Here is a 19,184-nt window from a genome sequence, read left to right on the forward strand (position 1 = left end):
AAGTAGACTTCCACCCATCACCGAAACATTTAAGTTGTAGAAGTCATTGGAACTCAGTTCTGGCATGATATACATGTACTTTACAAGTGGATGTAACAGTTTGACCATGACCGTACATCTTTGCACCATTACTTTCTGAATGTTTTACTGGTTGTTCGCCTTGTGATGATCGCTGCTCTTGGTCACAGCGCTAACTCGCTGTCTCATTCTCTTTACCATCATTGTCCACCTGTCTCTGTCATTCTGTTTACCAGTATAATAGAGTTTTACAAAGCACTTATGCCACAGAATCCTCTTCCAAGGACTATTAAACGTCTGCCAAATCATAGTTGAGATTTTTATTAGTTTGTCCTGGGAGTCCCTGAAATCAGACACATAGTAGATAAACCTAGCTCATCTCAAAATTAAATCAGGGAACATGTGCTCTCTTACAGAGATTGGGGATTAGGAGGGGTGGGGGGAGGATGAAACCACAGCACAGTAGGGGACCTGAGAGTTCGAAGGTTGCATCTTAACAGCCATTATTGTTCAGTTTTCAGCACTGGTGTGTACTGGAAAGAGAATAAAATCAAGAATTAACTAGCAAAACCGAAAAACAGTCGGGGAGAAGAAGACAGCCAGAAACTACATGACAGTAAACCGTGGTGAGGGATCAGATAATTCATCCTTGGTGTTTCTGAAACTCATGAGCTCACGCTGATACAGTTGCAGCATTTAAATGTCTTACAGATTCCAAGAGACATACTTTTTCCCAAATTTCTGCCTACTTCCTACGCATAGCTTTTCCCCTCTTGCCCTTATATCATAATGATAATAACAGGAAGACAGTAACTGCTGCCTGGCTGACACCAAAAATGATTATAATAACAACCGTCAGAAACAGGCAGTTAAAGTTAATGTGGGCTGGAGCTTCTAATGTCAGGCAGAGATGTGAAATATGAGGATAACAAGCTGGATTGCTTGATTGCAAAAGGAAAAGCTGACTGAAAAGATCTTGATGTGAGATATACCAACAGATATACAACATTTTATACATAGTTCTGATTTTGTATTTTCAAAAACTACATATAGTAGTAGATTGCATGGAACAACATACCAAATTTTGTGATATTTTGATGAAAATTCTTGCAATACTGTCATGGGACTGTGACGATATCTCACATAACACCTGTTTATTTTGCTCGTAAAGCTCTTGGATCTAACAAGGGGAATCAGCATAAATGCATTTTACCATCCGTCCTTGTCATTGTGTTGTTCTGTTTGAAGAGGAGAATGTGCAATAGTACTGCTCAGGAAGATTTCTCAGAAGACAGGCCCCACTCTGCCTCTGATCGGTCTTCATTTATAGCTGCAAGGGTGTCTTTAGGCTAGTTAGGAGTTAGTTAGCAAACAGGGCCTCCCTGCCACTGCTCTGCCACGATCCCACAGACACTGCAGCTGCCACAGTCATTGGTCTGTTGGATGTGTAAATTATGATTTGTCGTGTTATCATTTGGTTTTTGTCGTTGTCTAGTGTTTCGGTGGCTTGAACTGGCTCGGGCCGTGTTGCACAGGGCGCTTAAAGTAATTCAATCAACATAACAAAACGTATCTGATTAAAGTGTCCTGATAGTGTCAGCTCAGGTCAGGGATTTCCTGCTGACAGTCAGTGTGTTAGTAAAAAAACGGTTTCCTGGGGTGCAGCTCACATGAAAATATCATCATTTTGCTGAAGAATCTATAGACTTAAAACACTAAAAAAAAAAACAGTTTGTTGTAAAAGAGTGATTGATGATGAAACTGAAAGATTGTAAAACTGTTCTGCTTTACAGTCTCTCTAATCAGCTCTAATGTTGAGGGTCGCACATGGGCCCACGCTCAAAGCCAACCCGACAGCCTGTCCCAATCCTATTGGGCTGGATTACAGGAGTCAAGGTTATTTCCTAGGTGCTGTGACCATTTAGCTCCCCGTCAGGCTCTTATTGGTTAAGCCAGTTGCTAGCCATGACAGATGTCAGCAGTTTGTGGTGAGGTGAGCAGATACAAATACGGCTTTATATTATTTTTTATGAAAGAAGTACATAGATTCTTGTCAAATTATTTCTGTATTATATGGGAAATGTTGGCTCTTTGTGAATAAATGAATCAAGGAGTATGGTTTCAAACTGCTCAATTCAGAAATTGTCATGAGATGAATTTTGTTGTGAATTGGGAGTATACAAATAAATGCTGATTGATTGATTGGCTGATTTTCAATATCATGAAAAGCAAGGGTGGAGACTTGTTCTTTTCATGTCAATTTATTGAACATACAACTGTTTTCATACATTTAAGTTGAAAATAGATAAATAGTTACAGTTTTTTTTTTAAAGACAAAGAATGACATTCAAATAAATAATACATAATTATGAAATTATGAAATATGTCAAATAAAATAAAAGAGTTTGTTTCCATATATGCCTTTGAACTGTTTATGTCCCATATGTTCATTTTCTTAGATGTCCTGTGCAGGCATTTTAGGTTGTTAGACTTGTGCTCTAGATGTCCATGTTGTAGGTACTCGGTGGCACCTTGAAATTTGCTTTCCTCTCGTCAAACTATATTTAGTTGTTGTCCTCATAGGGAGACAGCAAGTTATGGCCTTAGCTAGTCATGTTGAAGGTCCCATGTCACTTTTAGCTGGGCTTAAGTGTTTACTGGGAAAATTGAAGGCTACACTAGTGAGTTGCACAGGTATTAATGTACTTCATGCATGACAACTTCAGTGTTTTCCGCAAAGGATGAATAGTTTCTTTAAAGGAACAGCACACAGAATTAAGCTCTTTGAGAGCAGTAATTCACTGTGTAACCGGGGCAGAGCCCCACTGAACATGTCATTTGGTTGATGTAACAGATGTCTGGCAAATCATTGGAGCTTTGCTCTTGTTCATTTAGAAAACGTATAGGTGATTTACCTTTGATCACTTTAAAACCACAGATTCAATTAAACTGACCAAAAAGTGATCACATTTTAAAGGCATGGCGTTGATGGTCTGAGATCTGATAGAAACGTGATGGTATTATCAGCTTACAATGTTATAGATGCTCCATGTCCCCTGTCTTATTACCACAAAACGAACAGTGTGATCCTCTTGCTATTGATAATGGCTCCATGGCTGTTACAAGAAGTGAAGTTAGAATTGGCAAGCCTTCTGCAGATGAACCAAGAGAGACAAAAGTTCAACCCATCGACAAAAGTAACCACCAACCCCAAAGCACCTAAGCACCTTCAGTAGCAGTATTCACTTGTAGGGACAGTTTTTGCTCATTTTTACCTTCTTTGCATCAATTACAAGATGCCAATGTCAGGAGACCCTTTGCATACTGTACATGGACTATATTAGGTAAGACCCTCCCTAGTCTAATGGCCAATGATCTTTGAGTTGTATAGTTTCACTTAACTAGTTATTCCTGCTTCTGGTTGGCACGCATGCTTTAACGTAAGCCTCCTCAGCTCACTGGGTTGTACACACCTACAAACATTTAAGCGCACTTGTCTTCTTGAGTCAGCTGACCTTCCCCTTAGGCAGTGTTGGTCTGTGTACTCCACCTGGATAGCGCCCAGTTTCCTGCTCTTGGCTTTGGAGCAAAACTTCCCCCAGAGAGGATTTTTCTTTCAACAACAAGGTTTAGATGAACTTCTCCTCCCCTGCTCATGCAGTCTCCTGGCAGCAGGATGCTGGCACCAGGCCTCATAATAGAAACTGGAAGCAGTTTGGCAGACCACTGGCTGTTTGTACATGTAACTTGTTTTATCCTATATTGTATGACAGAATCTGATAGCGAATATGTCATCCAGTGCTTATAAGAAATCACTAAAAAATTTCCATTATAAGTATTGTAGTAACAGGTTATATTTATAGTATATCCTCAAAGATCAGACAGTCTGATCACCGGCTTATGTGATTAACCACCTCAGCTTGACTTTCGGTTGCATTTTTTTTCAAGAGTTGATCGTTGTTTTGACTTTTAATTGGGACCCCCCTGCAGTCCACACCGCCACAGTCTGAATACCCTACCCACACTCAAAACGCATGTGAGGACTAGTTTTATCGCCACAGCGCTGTTCTGAATGAGGTCTGACCTGTCCCAAAGCACAGCAGGGGGGACAGGTCACTGACGGCCTTCAATCCTGTTAGGGAGATAAATCTAGCTTTGTCAATGTATATAACTACCTATTTGCATGCAACTATAATCTCTTTTATCTGGGGGTCTTACTGTGTTTCATTATACATTCACAGGCTACCTGTGTTCATCTGACATGTCTTTAAAAACAAAAAAATATTGCACAGATGATTTACATATTTCCACGATCACAGAGTTATTGACAAGGATGTCTGCTTTTTTTTTTGGTTTGTTTTCTTTTTTTTTTCTTTTTTTCTTTTTTGTGGTTGTCGTTCCTTCATGGCAAAATTCATACTTGTGCCCTCAGTGTATGTGTCCAAGTGTAACTTCAGGGTGAAAAACTGTCACATTTGGACGACACAATATGATAAAAGTACAACAAAACATTATGATTGCTGGCTGATTCACAGTTATTGGAAAGTATCATTTTTGCATTACAGTTTTTATTTGAATTGTTAGAATCTTGAGGATGTTACATTTGTTGGGCTCTGTAGCAGACAAACATGTTTTCTTCTAGCCGGAGAACTAGATTTGTAGGCCAGGACATCTCTGCAGCAGTTCAGTACTTCATTAGAATCTGTTTGTCACACATTTTGCAGCCTGTGAGATCTGGGTATTGCACTTGGCCATTATGCCCTTCTGATAATCGTTCTATTAATTGTACGGCCCTAATTCACATAATCCCTTCCTTCTTCCTTGTCTTGGTGTGACCTCACTGTTGAAATCATTTGGGCACTACTTTTGTTTTGACATTCTACAACCACAGATCTTTTGAACACATCTATAAAAGTTCTCATGCAGAGTTTTTTTCATGGGTCTGCAAAGTGTCATACAATCAAAGAGTTCGATATTATGTCAAAACATAATTCCACAAACTTAAAATCTTATTTACCGTTACTGGAGCATTATTGGAACACTTGGGATGACATAGTCACAATCACAATCACAATCACGGTTGACTTGGCTTATCCTAAATAAATTATCACAATTGTAGCACATGGGTTTGATACCTTCTATTTTGTTTCCTGACAGCAAACTGTCTAATAAGGAGCACTATATTGGTCTAACCGGTGTCTAGAGCATGGCTGTTGTCACGATAGCAGGGCTGTCAGTTAGAGGTGGTGGTGGCGGGGACGCAAATCTTTTGGGTGGTGTGAGGAGGAGCAGTAGCACAGTCAGTGAAATCAGCTCATCTAGTAACAGGGGAGTGTGCAGGCTCACAGACGAAAGGTTGCCATTGCCACAACAGAGCAGACTCACAAATCTGGGACGGACAAACTCATCAAATTAATATTATGCATTGGCTGTCTGCCCTCCCCTCTCTCACTGTTTTCCCTCACTCTCATCTATATAATCATCCACCTTTCTCTACTCCCCTCTTTTTAATCATCTGCTTTTGATCCCTCCACCCAAACACACTCATACACACACTCACGCGCACACACACACACACACACACACACACACACACACACACACACACACACACACACACACACACACACACACCTCCCTCAACACCACAACACTTTGAGCAAATCCGATGAGAATATTTGTCCATCCACTCTGATATTACAGATTATCCAATGATATTTCTCCTCCTGTTGTTTACGAGGGGTACTTGCCTTGCAGACTCTCTTCCTTCTGTTTAAAGGCCCATAACCTATTTACTTATATTTTTTATACAAGGGATTGTTTTTCTCATACAGTTGGTCAGTGTTTTCCCCCCCTTGTCTCCGACAAGAATCAACCACATTTCTCCCTTTTTCTTCATCTTTCTCCAGGTACAACCAGCCAGATGTCCCCAGTGGTGGCCAAACCTAAGATCACACTGGACCCATACATACGCCTGAAATCAGACAAGTTGGACTTGGTGAGTCCTGTCCTGTGGTCAGAGAGGTTTTTCAGAGTCATTCCCCTAAATATATAATATTTGGTCCCCTGACCAAAGCTGACGTGTTTCCTTTGTGATTTATATCAACACCTTTACATGATAGCTCATACATCAACTGTAGAGCAAAAGAAAACACATTTGAATTGATTTATTGGATTATACCATGGTGGTGATAAAATAAAATTGAATAAAGGAATGAACTTAACACTACAGATTAACAATACAATTTGATCATTTGTGTCATCAGTACTTCAAAGCAACCATGTCTGAAGCAGCCACTGTTTATAACCCTGTCAAGTATGTGTCATCTCATAGTAACACACTGAACATACATTTACACATTTACACCTAATGAGTAGGGATGTAATGATATACCGGAATTTCCTGATATTGAAATTTCTCCAAAGGGCAACTTCACCACAAAAACTGCAGGGAGATTACAATCAGTGACTGACATAAGCTGAAGTGAGGCTCAGCAAATGCTGTCCCCGAGAGCGACCACACCCCTAAATGCATTATTTTAAGCTTTGATAAAATTCAAACAATATACCAGTCTGTAAACACGCTTATTTCAGCTGCAGAGTTGGACAGTTTAACAATGTGTTTTATAGCAATTGACTGGCTTTTGGAACTGCACTTCATGGTACTTCCAGGTTGTTGATGAAGGTTCTCAGTCATCCAGGTCATTGTCTGGTAATTGTGCTGCATCCTAGTCTACTGCATGTGTTTCATTTTCTTGAAGATGTTTCACCTCTCAATCAAGAGGCTTCTTCAGCTCTAACTAACAGGAGGGGAGTTGCAGGCTTTTTAAACCTGTGTGGGAGTGTCCTTGCAGCAATGTTACGGACACGACTGAGCTCTTAGTTTCAGAGTCATGAGGGCCACTTGTTGACCCAACTGGCCTCCATGTGGGTTGCTGGGGCTAGGTGAGCCCAGGTGTGAATGGTCGTGAAACTGTCCTCCTTCACTTGTAAGTGGAGAGCAGCATCTTGAACTGTGGAGTTGGTCCTCCTGTTTTGTGCCATTCATTGATGGACCAATTGGGTCAACATCCCGATCCACAGGTGGCCCTAAAGACTCGGTAAGGACACTCCCACACAGAGTTTAAAAGCCTGCAACTCCCCTCCAGTTAGTTAGAACTGAAGAAACCTCTTGGATGGGAGGTGAAATGTCTTCAAGAAACCAAAATGCTCTCACTTGCCTACAATACAGCACTTAGAATTACTTCCACATCGGCGTCATCTAAATAGCCGTAGAGGTTGCCACTTGGATGACCAACATTCTCCCAAAAGATATTCCTTCATTTGGTGCTTTGATGATGTTGGTGGAGTGTTTTTTTTTCAGCTGGCTTGAGATCTGGTGATCTGTGAAGGCAGTGGATTATGATTCACATAGTTGTCATGATAATCAAACATTCAGAGCTCTCTGAATTCACCATGTCTCTACACTCATTTATTCAGGTTTCTAAAGAAACTCCATGAAGCAAATTTACACAGATTATTTTCAGTCTGATTAACTCGCAATTTTTCTTTTTTTTTTTCCCCCCCTTCTTTTACAGTTGTAGCACTTTTTCAGTCCACCCCCGAGCTCTCTCCTCATCAAATTATTGATCTCACACTCGCAGTTTCTCGGTGCTTGCTCTATCACACTTGGGCTCTTCATTTGTACATTCATTTTACCCTATCAGCACATTCTCCCCCTCTCACCCTGCCCTTCAGCTTCACATCTCTCTGCTGATGGGCACTGTTTTCCTCTGCCTTCTTCTCTGGCTCTCTGTCTCTGCCCTCTGCACACTTTTTTGACTGTTACTCAGCTTTGATTTTTAATTTTGTCCGGATCTCGCTTAGCCATAGGATGACCCTAATCTACCAATTCATTAATGGGATTAGAGAGACAGATAGTTTAAATGTTGAATACAGGCACAATTCTCTCTTGATCTGTTGGCTCCTTTGCAAAAGAGACAGAATGAGCTGGATTATGGATATTTTTAGCCTTGAGAGCTACTTTAATAGGTGAGGAAATGTCACAACGGACAAAAGCTAATGAAAGAAGTCTGGAAAGAGAAAAGAACAGTTTTAAATATTGAGCAGAGTACAATACTCTATCATTAAATTGGAGGGTGGACTAAGCACATCACTGCATCTCAAACTTGTTGAGGTTGTGTATGGTTTAGACAAATGATGGCCATGACTGCTTTGTTAAGCATAGTGTGTAAAGGTCAGCCTACAATATTTGACCTCTAGAGTGTGTAGGTCTCTTATTGTTATTGCGTTGGTGGTTTAAACATTCCTAAACTCCACTTCCAGGTAAAGATCATTTTTAGGATGCTTTAACCATAAGTTTTGTTTGGGGTCTAGACGATGCAGGTCCTCTTTAACAGCTCAAAAAACCCCACTTAGGGAGAATGTCTGACAAACCTAACTTGAAATAAAACTTGAACGATTTATAGAATGAATTCAAGGATGTGACAGTAAAATGACTCGTCATTAGTTAGTAGTAAAATCCGGAAATTAAAAATCGACAGAGCTAACAAAAAAGCGTGTCTACATCTAAAACTAAGGCAGAGATCACAGAAACAAATATATTCAAATCATGTGTATAAATATATTAAGTTGGAACAACTTTTGATAGATTGTAAAGACTGTAATTTGTACAATACCACTGCACTTTCTGCAGAGTTAGTTCCCCTAACTAAGTGATGCTGCAGTGGCTCCATGCTACAAGGTAAAAGTGTGTCCCTGCCTCGTCTTTATGTCTGTCTCTGTTCACGTGTCTCTCAGGCTTTGACCTTTCTCGGGCTGGACGTCACAGAAGAGAAGAGGAAGAAGTTGAGGCAGAGTCTGACCACTGACCCACAAGGCACAGTGGCATATGGAGGTGAAGCACATGTAGACACGCACGCACGCACACACACACACACTTCGAGTTGTGTCAACAGCAAGGTGAAATATCGGTGTTGAAACCCTGTCAAATCACAGGCCCGTGTGACGGCTGCATGTCAGCGACTGCTTGTGTCACTAGTGTGTTATGTCACATTGTGTAACCACAAGGCCGCTCTGTCTGTTTGTTGCCAGGCAGGCAGACAAAATGCAGCATTTCTGTGACTATATTTAATAGACCGTACCTGTGACTCTCTTTAACCACATAATGATGAAATGTTGTTGTAGGGAAAATGACTTGGGGAAGGGGAATATGGTGTTAATGTATATCCTGAACTATTATATGAAAAGACGTTCAGTTCAAAATGACAGTTACAGCATTTACATCTAACAGTCAACAAACAGCCTCACTTAGATGCCACATTTTTCCCAAAATCCCTCCACACACCTCTTCTCAGATGGCTTGGTGTCATGATTACCTGCTTAGCATGGCTCGCTGGTTTTATCCATTTTAGATAAATAAAGATTGAAGTACATTTTAAAAAGTGCACAGAAACTAGTAGTATAAGAAAGGTAAACTTGATAATAATTTGTATGTCTAAATGTGTATATATGTCCACTATCACTTATCCATTTAAATGTATTATTTACTGTAGTGTTCTGGTGGCCAAGGTCAACTTGTGTCACCACCGGTGAACTATATCGCTCTGTGCTTGTGTGTCGACTCTCAGACTTCGTGGAGGCCACCCGCAGCACCTTCCAGGAGAACCTGGAGGAGTTGGGTTTAGGGGCGGGTCCCTTCATGTTTTCCTATCACGAAGCAGCCAGTTTGATGGACACATCAGCCTTCCACTCTCCTGTAAGCAGTCCTCACAGCCTCTCCCATCCAGCACTCATCGTGTATGTGTGTGTGTTTGTTTGTGTGCGTGAATGCATGTGTGTGTGACTGTTTCCTATTAACACCCCTCCATCTGATCATGAAGAATTGGGACAGATAGAAAACACAAGTAATAAACATAACTTTCTTAACATGTCTGTCTGTCTGTCTGCAGACATATGAATCAGAATGCAGCTACAGCAGTGAAGAGATGGAGCAGTTTCAGACGGAGGTGAAGCAGCTGCAAACCCAGATGAAGCAGCTCAAGGTGAACATGCACTCACTGATGTACAATGACTGGACGCTATATGAATCCCAAGTGGGAAAGTTGTATTCTGCCACCAAGAATGGATCGACTATGTAGTGAAGGAATTGTAGAATTGAAATGAAATGTTTACCAGAAATAGTATTTCTGGTAAACATAGTAGTAAATAGTAAACTTTTTTGTCAGAGTAAAAGCAGCTTATGAGACTGAGCAAAGCACAATGTGGCATTGAGCCAACGTTCAGTTTAAAAATAACAGACACATGTCTGCAGTAACTAAAAGAAATCAAAGTAGGGCGGGAGCAGTGCTCCCTCTGTTGTGCTGTCTGGTTGGACTGAGCCACAGAAGGCTCAGACCCACTGACCTGGTGATTGCAGCTGTAAAACCCTCCTGGGCTTCATCTGCTGCCTCTCTTGGCAGGTGATGCTGAAGGACATGGAGCACAGCAAGAAAACCCTGGAGGAGGAGCTGCAGAAGACCTCAGAGGTGAGAGATGAGCCAGGACAGCGTGCGGAAGTGAAAGTTCTTTTTGTTAAATGTCCAACTTGTAGCTACACAGGAATGCATTTACCACAGAACATCATGTTGTCCTTTCCAGAAAGCATGCCTGACTGTGGAGGAGAACATCCGTCTGAAAAGTCGCCTGCAGGTGGCCGAGGCAGAGGCAGGGCAGCGGCAGGCCAGCAGTGCCGAGCAGGACTACGAGGAGGTGATCCAGCTGCTGGAGGCTGAGATCAGAGACCTGAAGAACCAGCTGGCCAGCAAGAGGCAAGCGCGAGGGGTCGAGGCTGCGAAGGTGAGACTCAAGCATCTATTGAATTATTTCAGTTTTTATATTTTCTCCCTCTGCTCTAATACATTTCAGAGAGACAACATGTCATGTTTATACTGCTGTTTGAGTGCTTTAGTTAGTAGTTTCATATCATACACCACTTACAGTTAATGACATATGCTGCACAGCTATATACATCTATATAATCTATTTTATTTTTCTCTTAGTCAGTTCCTACCTCACGCGGCTACCTATTGTTTGCACACTGTAGTGCTGCTGTGTCAAAATGAACTTCTCCTCTGGGGGAATCAATCAGTGGTACATCTCATCTTACCTTTGATTTGGATTTAACATTCAAACAAGTGATCAACAAATAAAAACAACATCCATCCCTACAATATTTTCAGAATACTGACACTGATGTATTTAGTCAAAAATATTGCTATATTTGCTGTTACCACCTCATGAATCTGACTGACAGAATACCAAGAGTGTGCAAAGCTGTCACCAAAGCAAAAGGTGGCTACTTTGAAGAACATGAAATATAAAGCGTATTCTGTTTTGTTTACTGCATAAGTCCATATGTGTTCCTTCATAGTTTTGATGTCTTAATATAAATAACACAACAATAAAATTAGCATTAAAGAAAAACCATTGAATGAGAAGGTGTGTCGCAAGGCAGACCATCTCCAGATGTGGTCTGGCTGGTTGCAGTGTGTGACACCTGCATCATGCTGTGTTTTTCCTCCCCGTCTCAGATAACCAGATACAGATACACCAGAGCAGGTGGAAATGACATCATATTCAGGTCGAGGAAGACACAAAATGGTGCTTGTGTGTATGTGTAGGGTTAGGGTTAAACTCTGTCATAACCTCATGATGCACAGCTACAGCATATATACAGCCACCCCCCTGTCTGCCTTCCACATCTCTGCACAATTCATTACACACACTTCTTACATAATGTGCTGTGTTTCTATTGGATGGCATCATTCTGAGCACCTGTATTCAGACCCGTATTCATTATTTATTAATAACAATAGCCACACTCTGTATAATTACATGGTTTATATTTGTACATATTATGTATAATAATAATAATAATAATAATAATAATAATAATAATAATAATAATAATAATAATAATACGTTTTTCAGGGTACACAAAGACACTTTACAGGTTAAAAAGCAGATAATAAAAACAACACACTAAAAATAACAGGTCTATTTCTATTTCTTACCTTTTTATTATATTGTTTATGTTTGACTATCATTATTATTTACTGTAATATCACTGTCCTGCAGATAGGACGGAAACAGCAGAAGCAGCTGTGTATAAGAACCCTAACTAGCCTCTCTAGCTGGAACAGACTCAAGCCCAGAGCCAGTCAATGTGCAGGCATGAACCCTCTCACTGCACATGACATCACGTGGAATTTTAAAAACATCGAGCCAAGCTTTTCCTTTCCTCTGTTTTCCCTCCATCCTCCCATGTCACAAGCTGGAGGCCCTGCAGCACCGTCAGTGTGCCGCCTGCTTTTGTCGCCCCGTCTCTGTGAAACACATCAAGCTGCATTTCCAGCAGCAGCGCTGACTGAGCCGTAGAGCTCTGCCTGTGTTTCCCACCCGCAGCTCCTCTCTGATGAAAAGGAGGCTTAATATTTATTTCCTCTGGCTCTTGAGCTTAATGCTTCCCTACCTGTGGCTTTTCATCTCAGGTAGTAAATCCTCTGGCTCACAGCCTCACAGGATTCAGCTGTGGGACAACACAACATCCAGTGACAAAGATGTTGGGAGAATAACAGAAATGAGGACAGTGAAACCTCTTCACCATCCTCCTCTGAGGACCCCCAAAAATGTGACAGCTGCTGAGCACATGATCTAAGGGTTAGATGGGTTTAAAGTGATGTCTGATCAACCAAAACCTTCCTCCTACTCCTTTTTCCTCTCTTTTATCTTTCATTCTTTCCTTTCCACCCCCTTCATTGTGTCTATTCAACCCACTCACCTGAATAAATATTGGTAATACCTTTCCTCAAACCTCAGATCTAATACTACTACTACTACTAATAATGATGATGATGATAGTAAGGTCCAGTCAGGTCAGTAATCATGTGAGGTGATCATGATATGACATGATTGATTGTGCTCAAGTTCAGAAAGAAATGCCTGCATATATTCAATTAAATGTATAATATATAGGAATTCCTATATTCCTATAACCTATGTGATATATTTTGAATAACCTGAGTTGTGTACTTACATTATTAATGTTTCCAACAGTGTTCAAACCAGAGAAGGTTTGCTTTGAGTCACAGTGTGTTTGATGTGGTTGCTAGTCTCTACTTCTGGGACAGGAAAATTAATCTCAACCACAATAAACATGTAAAACTTTACCTCATCTGTGAGCGTTTGTGCCAGAGTCACATTAGACAGATTCCCATCAGCAGTGGTGGTTGTTTAATGGTGTGTGCATCACCAGTGAAGACAGTTTGGCTCCAGGACGCTCAGATCCAGATTGCTTTACTGTGCGCTAGCTTTAAGATATCAATAGCGAGCAACAGTACACACCAAGTGTGTGAATTCAGGTGAACCTCCGATTACACTCAGCACTCAGCAGAGACTCTGGTTCCCTCCCTTCTGTTTCCCTCTTCTCTCTGTAAAGTTGTGTTTACGACATAGACTATATTTCCCCTCCAGCTCCAGTCAGCAGTCAACATTACAGACCATAAACGCTGACAGTGGAGGTCACCTCTGTGGATCACTGCTGCAGTCAGGTTAATAAACAGAAGTGGAGATAAAACCACCTTTTAATCCCAAGGGTGAAAAAGTCATCTCTGAGCTCTTCTTCTGTCAGTAAACAGATCAGAGCAGAATCTGATCAGACTCCGGGTGTTTATTCCTCCGCAAGATCTGGCTCTGCACCTGACTCACTGACCGACTCTGAGCAGCAGCAGCGGCTGAGCCTGCTTTCTCCACTTGGACCTTCCAAAACAACACTTGCCAAACGCCATTTGTTTTGTTTTGATAGAGAGCCCCCTAGTGGCAGAAAGCCCTTATTGTAGGCAAGTTCAATTCAATTAAGTTTCAGGCTCTTCTCAATCACAGTTTCAGAAAACTTGACAATATTTGTTAATCAAGTAGAGTTTAATCTCCATAGAAATCACTGTTGGTGTTATTTGTGAATCCAAATTTAGCTTGTAATGAATATTTAGAAATAATGCCCTTTAAACAAAATTATAATAAAAAGTCTCAAGAAATACTTGTTTTCTGTTTTCTCAAGCTACTCAGAAGATCAATAAAGCAAGCTTGCTTCAGTCAGAGTGATTGCAGAAGTGTTTTTCTGTGCAGGTGAATTGAAAAGAACTTGGAAGAGCGGATTGGATTCTGTATTTAAGAAACTTAAAAGTATATTGTTGCTGTCCAGGGAAAACCACGTCTCTCCAAATATGGAGATTTTTAATTTTTTCAGATAAACGGGAGGATTAAGTGTTACTTTATGGGTTGAGGATATTCTTCTACTTCTTAAGAAAATTAAAGCGTTTAAAATCCCAGTGGATTATCTCAAGAATGCACGGACCAAGTTCACAGTATTTTTCACAGTTAGATCCGTCTGTCGGGTAAACGTCCTTCTGAACCACATTGTCAGCAGCTGTTCCGGTGTTTCTAGAGAAAAAAAAATGACAGAAAATGATTGACTGGATTTGCCTGGTGTGTATCTGACAGGACGAGGTGCAGGAGCTGAACAGGAGGCTGACGACCATAGACTGCCAGCTGAAGAAGTCTGAGCTGAGCAGGAAACATCTGGAGATCTCCAACAAGAAGCTGCTGGGCTTCGCACAGGTACAACTTTAATCCACACTAACGTCTGTCTGTGGTCGCTGAGGTGTTCTGTGTCCAATGTAGAGACTCAAAACCATCGTGTTTGTTTAGTTCATAAAGGATACTGATGAGGTGATATTCTGTATTGTTCTTAATGTCAGCAAATCTAATGACATGGAGCCAATGAACAACTAGCTGATCCTACAAACAAGTATCATGTTTGTATCCAAATGTGGAATAATCCACAATAATGGTCTCAGACAACTGCATTATTTTTTGGTTTAAGGAATGGCAGATGTTTCAGATTCAGGACTGACATGACTACAGCACAGTGTCTGTGCCAGAAGCTTGATAGGGTCATATGTACTGTTCTTCTAATGAATCTTAAAGGTTTGCAGCAGAGTTTGATCAAAGTAACCGATCGCTTAATAAGCCTGTAAGACTGTCAGTAAATGGGAACTGACTCCATGACATGCGTTCTGTCACATCTCATGATCCATGCAGTGTGGGCCACAGATTGAGCAGATAGCCGGTTAAAGATACAAACATCCTGGTGTTACCAGTCTCCTGCACTGCTGTGGAGCCAGTCTGCCCTCCAGTGGCTGAACGACACAGATCAGATAAAAAAGGAGACATGGTGTGACAGTCACAGTCTTTTGTTTAGTGTGATTATTGAGTGTAGAGGCCTTTAGGGATGTGAAAAATGAGACTTCTCTCTACAGCTGATCACGGCAGTGGCACAGACAGAAAGAAAACACAGAAATGAAGGTAGTCAGTTTTTTACAAAAATTCAAAGTATGAGAAAATTTGTATTTGCCCCAAAATCACATGTTCCACTTACGGACCAGTCTTTTCATGAGTGGTTAGACCCCCAGATGGGTCAGGTCAAACTTATAGGGATCCTCATCTGCCTCTCAGCCTCTCTCTCTTTGTGTCCTTGACGTTCCTTGAGACCTGACGCCTGTATTGGTGTTATTACATAAGATAACACTGTCTTGTCTTACCTTGTCTCTGTCCTCAGAACGTCCACAAAGTGCTGACAACGCCCAGCCTGTTTGGAGGAGAAGGCAGGTAAGAGACTCTTAACGTCAACTGCTCAGCATCGCATTATTAGTTAATTATTAGAGTCCCGATGTAACTACTTGTGTATGTGTGTGTGACGTGTCTATCAGTAGCAACAGATCCTCTTCAGCCACCGACAGCCCTGACACCCCTTCACCACTTCCTGATCCTGCCTTCCAACTGGCTGCGGAGGCCAAAGAGCTGGTGTCGGGAGGCTGCGCCCCCACTGCTGATGACCAGGGTACAGCAGACACACCACACTACAGCTGCGACAGATTCACTAAATATCCCCTGAGCCCCTCAAGTCGAGGGAAAGTCAGGCGGAGTTTAAATGTCCACAATACTCAGATTTGACACAGGTGTAATGAATAACAGTTGCTTATTCGCCCAGCATGTAACTTTGTTGTGTCAGTGTCAGTTAAAGAACCACCGGTCGAGCTCGATAGTATGAGGCTCCGGATCCTGCAGTGGGCTACCACGTTGATTACGTCCCAGTCATGCATGAAATAAACACAATGCAAATGAAACAATTTATATTATTTATTATAACGTCTGCACTGATAGTAGAGACAAAAAATAGCAAATTTTCCTGGATCAGAGTTTCAGGACTGATTTCACTCTCCAGACAAAATCACAGAGGTTAATACCTGAGTGAATGAGGGACTCCCTAAAACGTTGTTATTTTTGCTTAGGGGCAGCACATAATATTATAATCCAAAACAACAACTTTAGCTAAACCTAACTGAGGGGATTTATTGCCCAACTCAAACTTCAAAAGATAGCTGCTAATAGTCTTTTAAATACCTGAAAACAATACAAACAATATGAACTCATCCAAATAAATGTCATGTGCAAGACAACCCTTCCCTCCAGCAAAATGTACTTAAATGTACTAGAAGGAACTTGTACCTATATAACATACATGAGCAATTATTTCTGTGATGTTCCATGGTGAGAATGATGATTAGTGTTGCTGTGGGTGCTGATGGTTTCTTCTGTTCGCCTGTGATTGACCCGCAGCATCAGAGAGTGTGCTGGAGGCAGGACCAGTCCCAGATGTCAGCCCTCAGCATGTGTGAGCAACAAAGAGCCAGAGAGGCGCCTGGGAGGACGAGGGCAGGCTGGAGAGGCCGGGGTGAGCAGCTGAACCCGCGACGGACCACACCACAGTCGACAGACAGGACACCATTCTCAAAATAACAGCATCACCACAATGAATTCAAACCATCAGCGACAGATCGAACACAGCCAACGTTTTAATGCCAAAGCTTGCTTGCACACGTCAAATTAGCGCGTTCCCTCCGAGATCTCGGACAGTCTTCACAGAAGGGTTCAGCCGGGGGATGATTTGGACTCAGCCGTGGCCCGAGGACTCTCTGCCATTCGACCGTAACATATGTACAGAAGTCTCTATGAGAAGTGTTCTGCCAAATAAAAAAAGTCTGCTGGAATTCTCTTTCGTGTTACTCTGACAGCAGCTGGCGTTGGAGGAGCTGCATGACCGAGTCAACAATACACACATGTTGCTATAAACCTTGTTAATACTGACCCATAACACCCTGACTTCCCCCTCACACACACATAGAATCACTCCATGGATTGCATGTACCGGAGGACTTATTTGCCTATAAAGGACAATCCAGAGCTGGTCTGTTCGTCCTCTGTGTCATGATAACTCGCTTGCATCTGCCTCAGTCGCACTCCGTCACCTGTTTGCTCTGCCACAGAGGAACTATTGAGCAATAAGTAGAAAAAAAAAAAAAAAGCAACATTTTCCCTTCTTCCATCTTGCTTACTCTCCATGTGCCCTATTCGTTAATAAAAGGCAAAGAGCGATGTATTCAGAGACGTTGGACTCGAGCAGTGTTTGTCATCTGTGGCTTCCATACCACTGCATGTTCATGTCGATGCGTCTCCTACATCCAGGAGTGGCTTTAATGTTGCTGTAGCTCCAGCTGTGTACACTTGTGTTTGGTAGTCACAGAGCCTAGGCAGACATCTGTCATAGGCTACATGTGGAACAGTCATTTTATTTCTACAGAGAGCTGCAGAAGCTTTTAAACATACTGACACCTCCTGTACTTCAACCAGACTGCATCTTTGGCGTGGCCTCATATCTTTCTGTTACTGTTTTATATTAAAGAAACAATAACTGATGACTCGATTCACTGTCGTTGTTGTTCCTGTTCCCTGTTATTGTTCCATTATTCCGAAATGTTTTTGCATTTTCTGCCGCTATAAACTTCCATTCCACTACATTTTGGAGGCTACTATTGAACTTTTACTCTGCAACATGTATTTGATAACGTCACTTTGCAGATTACACACTGCATAAGAGCCAATGCAGTACATTTTTTGACGATTAAAGTTATTTTATCATCATATAAAAACAACACAGATTCCAATGGTCAGAAAAATGGATATGTTATATGGGATCTATTGTATTTTTAATAGTTAAGGACAGTTAATATCAGATACCTTAAGACTTGTTCTCAATGCGTAGCTCTCACTTTTAACAAAGTAATATTCTATATCCCTACTTTAACTCAAGACTAGAAGACTCAAACTCCAAGTTAACTATGTTACTATGTTCAAATGGGGCCCCAGTATTCAGAATCTTAGATGTACACTTAAACATAACCATACAAAGGTCATATTATGCGTGTCTTCAGATTCATACTTATATTTGGGGGTCCTACTTTAATTTTCAAAAACATTATTTTTCTCATTTGGTGCATTGCTGCAGCCTCCCTTTTCATGCTGTGTCTCGAACACTCCGTTTTAGCTACAGAGTGGGACATTTCAACTCTTTTCAATCTTTGGGGAGAGTTGCATATGCACATTACCCAATGGGCAGGATGTAGCCAATCAGAGGCAGACTAGGGCAGGGCATGATGAGCAAGGTAGTGTGATCAAAAATAACATTGCCTTTGGTGTGGACTTTGGGCTTTTTCACATTACAGACCTTTGCAAAAAACTGACCATGCACAAAAATGCTTCATAACACAACAAAGTAAAGGCATTTCATTATGATGTCACAGTGAAGTTGACCTTTAAGCTGTAGGATATGAAATGTCATCATTCCATCATTTTATCCTATTAGACATTGATAAAGACTAAGACAGATGGACGACCCCAAACCACATCGCCTCTGGCCACAGCTATCATCGGTGAGGAGGCTTAAAACTTAAGCAGGTTCTAAAAATCCTATTTTCAACTCACACAATCTGTAATCTGAATCTTCAAACACTTCCTTTTATATACTGTTACAGTTGGCAGGTGTAGTTCAGTTGAGAATACAGTAAATAGTGCCTACAAATATGTATTTTGCAGCAAGTTCTGTGGTTTATCATGAGTAACCAGGTCATGATTTCTGGAAAGTAACATTGCTGCAGATTTTTCTGGCTCTTTGAGCACCACGAGTAACATCTAGTTATATTATATCAAAAAGACACCTGTACTGCCAAAAC

General features: G+C 41.3%; 1 protein-coding gene across 7 annotated transcripts in view; it reads left to right on the plus strand.

Annotated features, from left to right (window-relative positions):
* si:dkeyp-72e1.9 (syntaxin-binding protein 4) overlaps positions 1-17,878 on the plus strand; it is a 90,075-nt gene extending 72,197 nt beyond the window's left edge. For 4 of the 7 annotated variants that reach the window (XM_037090260.1, XM_037090266.1, XM_037090263.1 and 1 more), the window contains exons 12-21: positions 5,928-6,016; positions 8,818-8,914; positions 9,648-9,775; positions 9,969-10,061; positions 10,479-10,544; positions 10,657-10,854; positions 14,557-14,673; positions 15,674-15,723; positions 15,825-15,955; positions 16,735-17,878. In XM_037090260.1, the coding sequence (XP_036946155.1) occupies positions 5,928-6,016; positions 8,818-8,914; positions 9,648-9,775; positions 9,969-10,061; positions 10,479-10,544; positions 10,657-10,854; positions 14,557-14,673; positions 15,674-15,723; positions 15,825-15,955; positions 16,735-16,793 (1,028 nt within the window). In that variant the 3' untranslated portion in view covers positions 16,794-17,878. The remainder of the gene's footprint in view (positions 1-5,927; positions 6,017-8,817; positions 8,915-9,647; positions 9,776-9,968; positions 10,062-10,478; positions 10,545-10,656; positions 10,855-14,556; positions 14,674-15,673; positions 15,724-15,824; positions 15,956-16,734) is intronic. The other 3 variants (XM_037090261.1, XM_037090265.1, XM_037090262.1) reach the window with 2 other exon arrangements.
* Positions 17,879-19,184: the final 1,306 nt, after the last annotated feature.

This window comes from Acanthopagrus latus, chromosome 23 (genome assembly GCF_904848185.1).
Source record: "Acanthopagrus latus isolate v.2019 chromosome 23, fAcaLat1.1, whole genome shotgun sequence".
NCBI classification, from domain to species: domain Eukaryota; kingdom Metazoa; phylum Chordata; class Actinopteri; order Spariformes; family Sparidae; genus Acanthopagrus; species Acanthopagrus latus.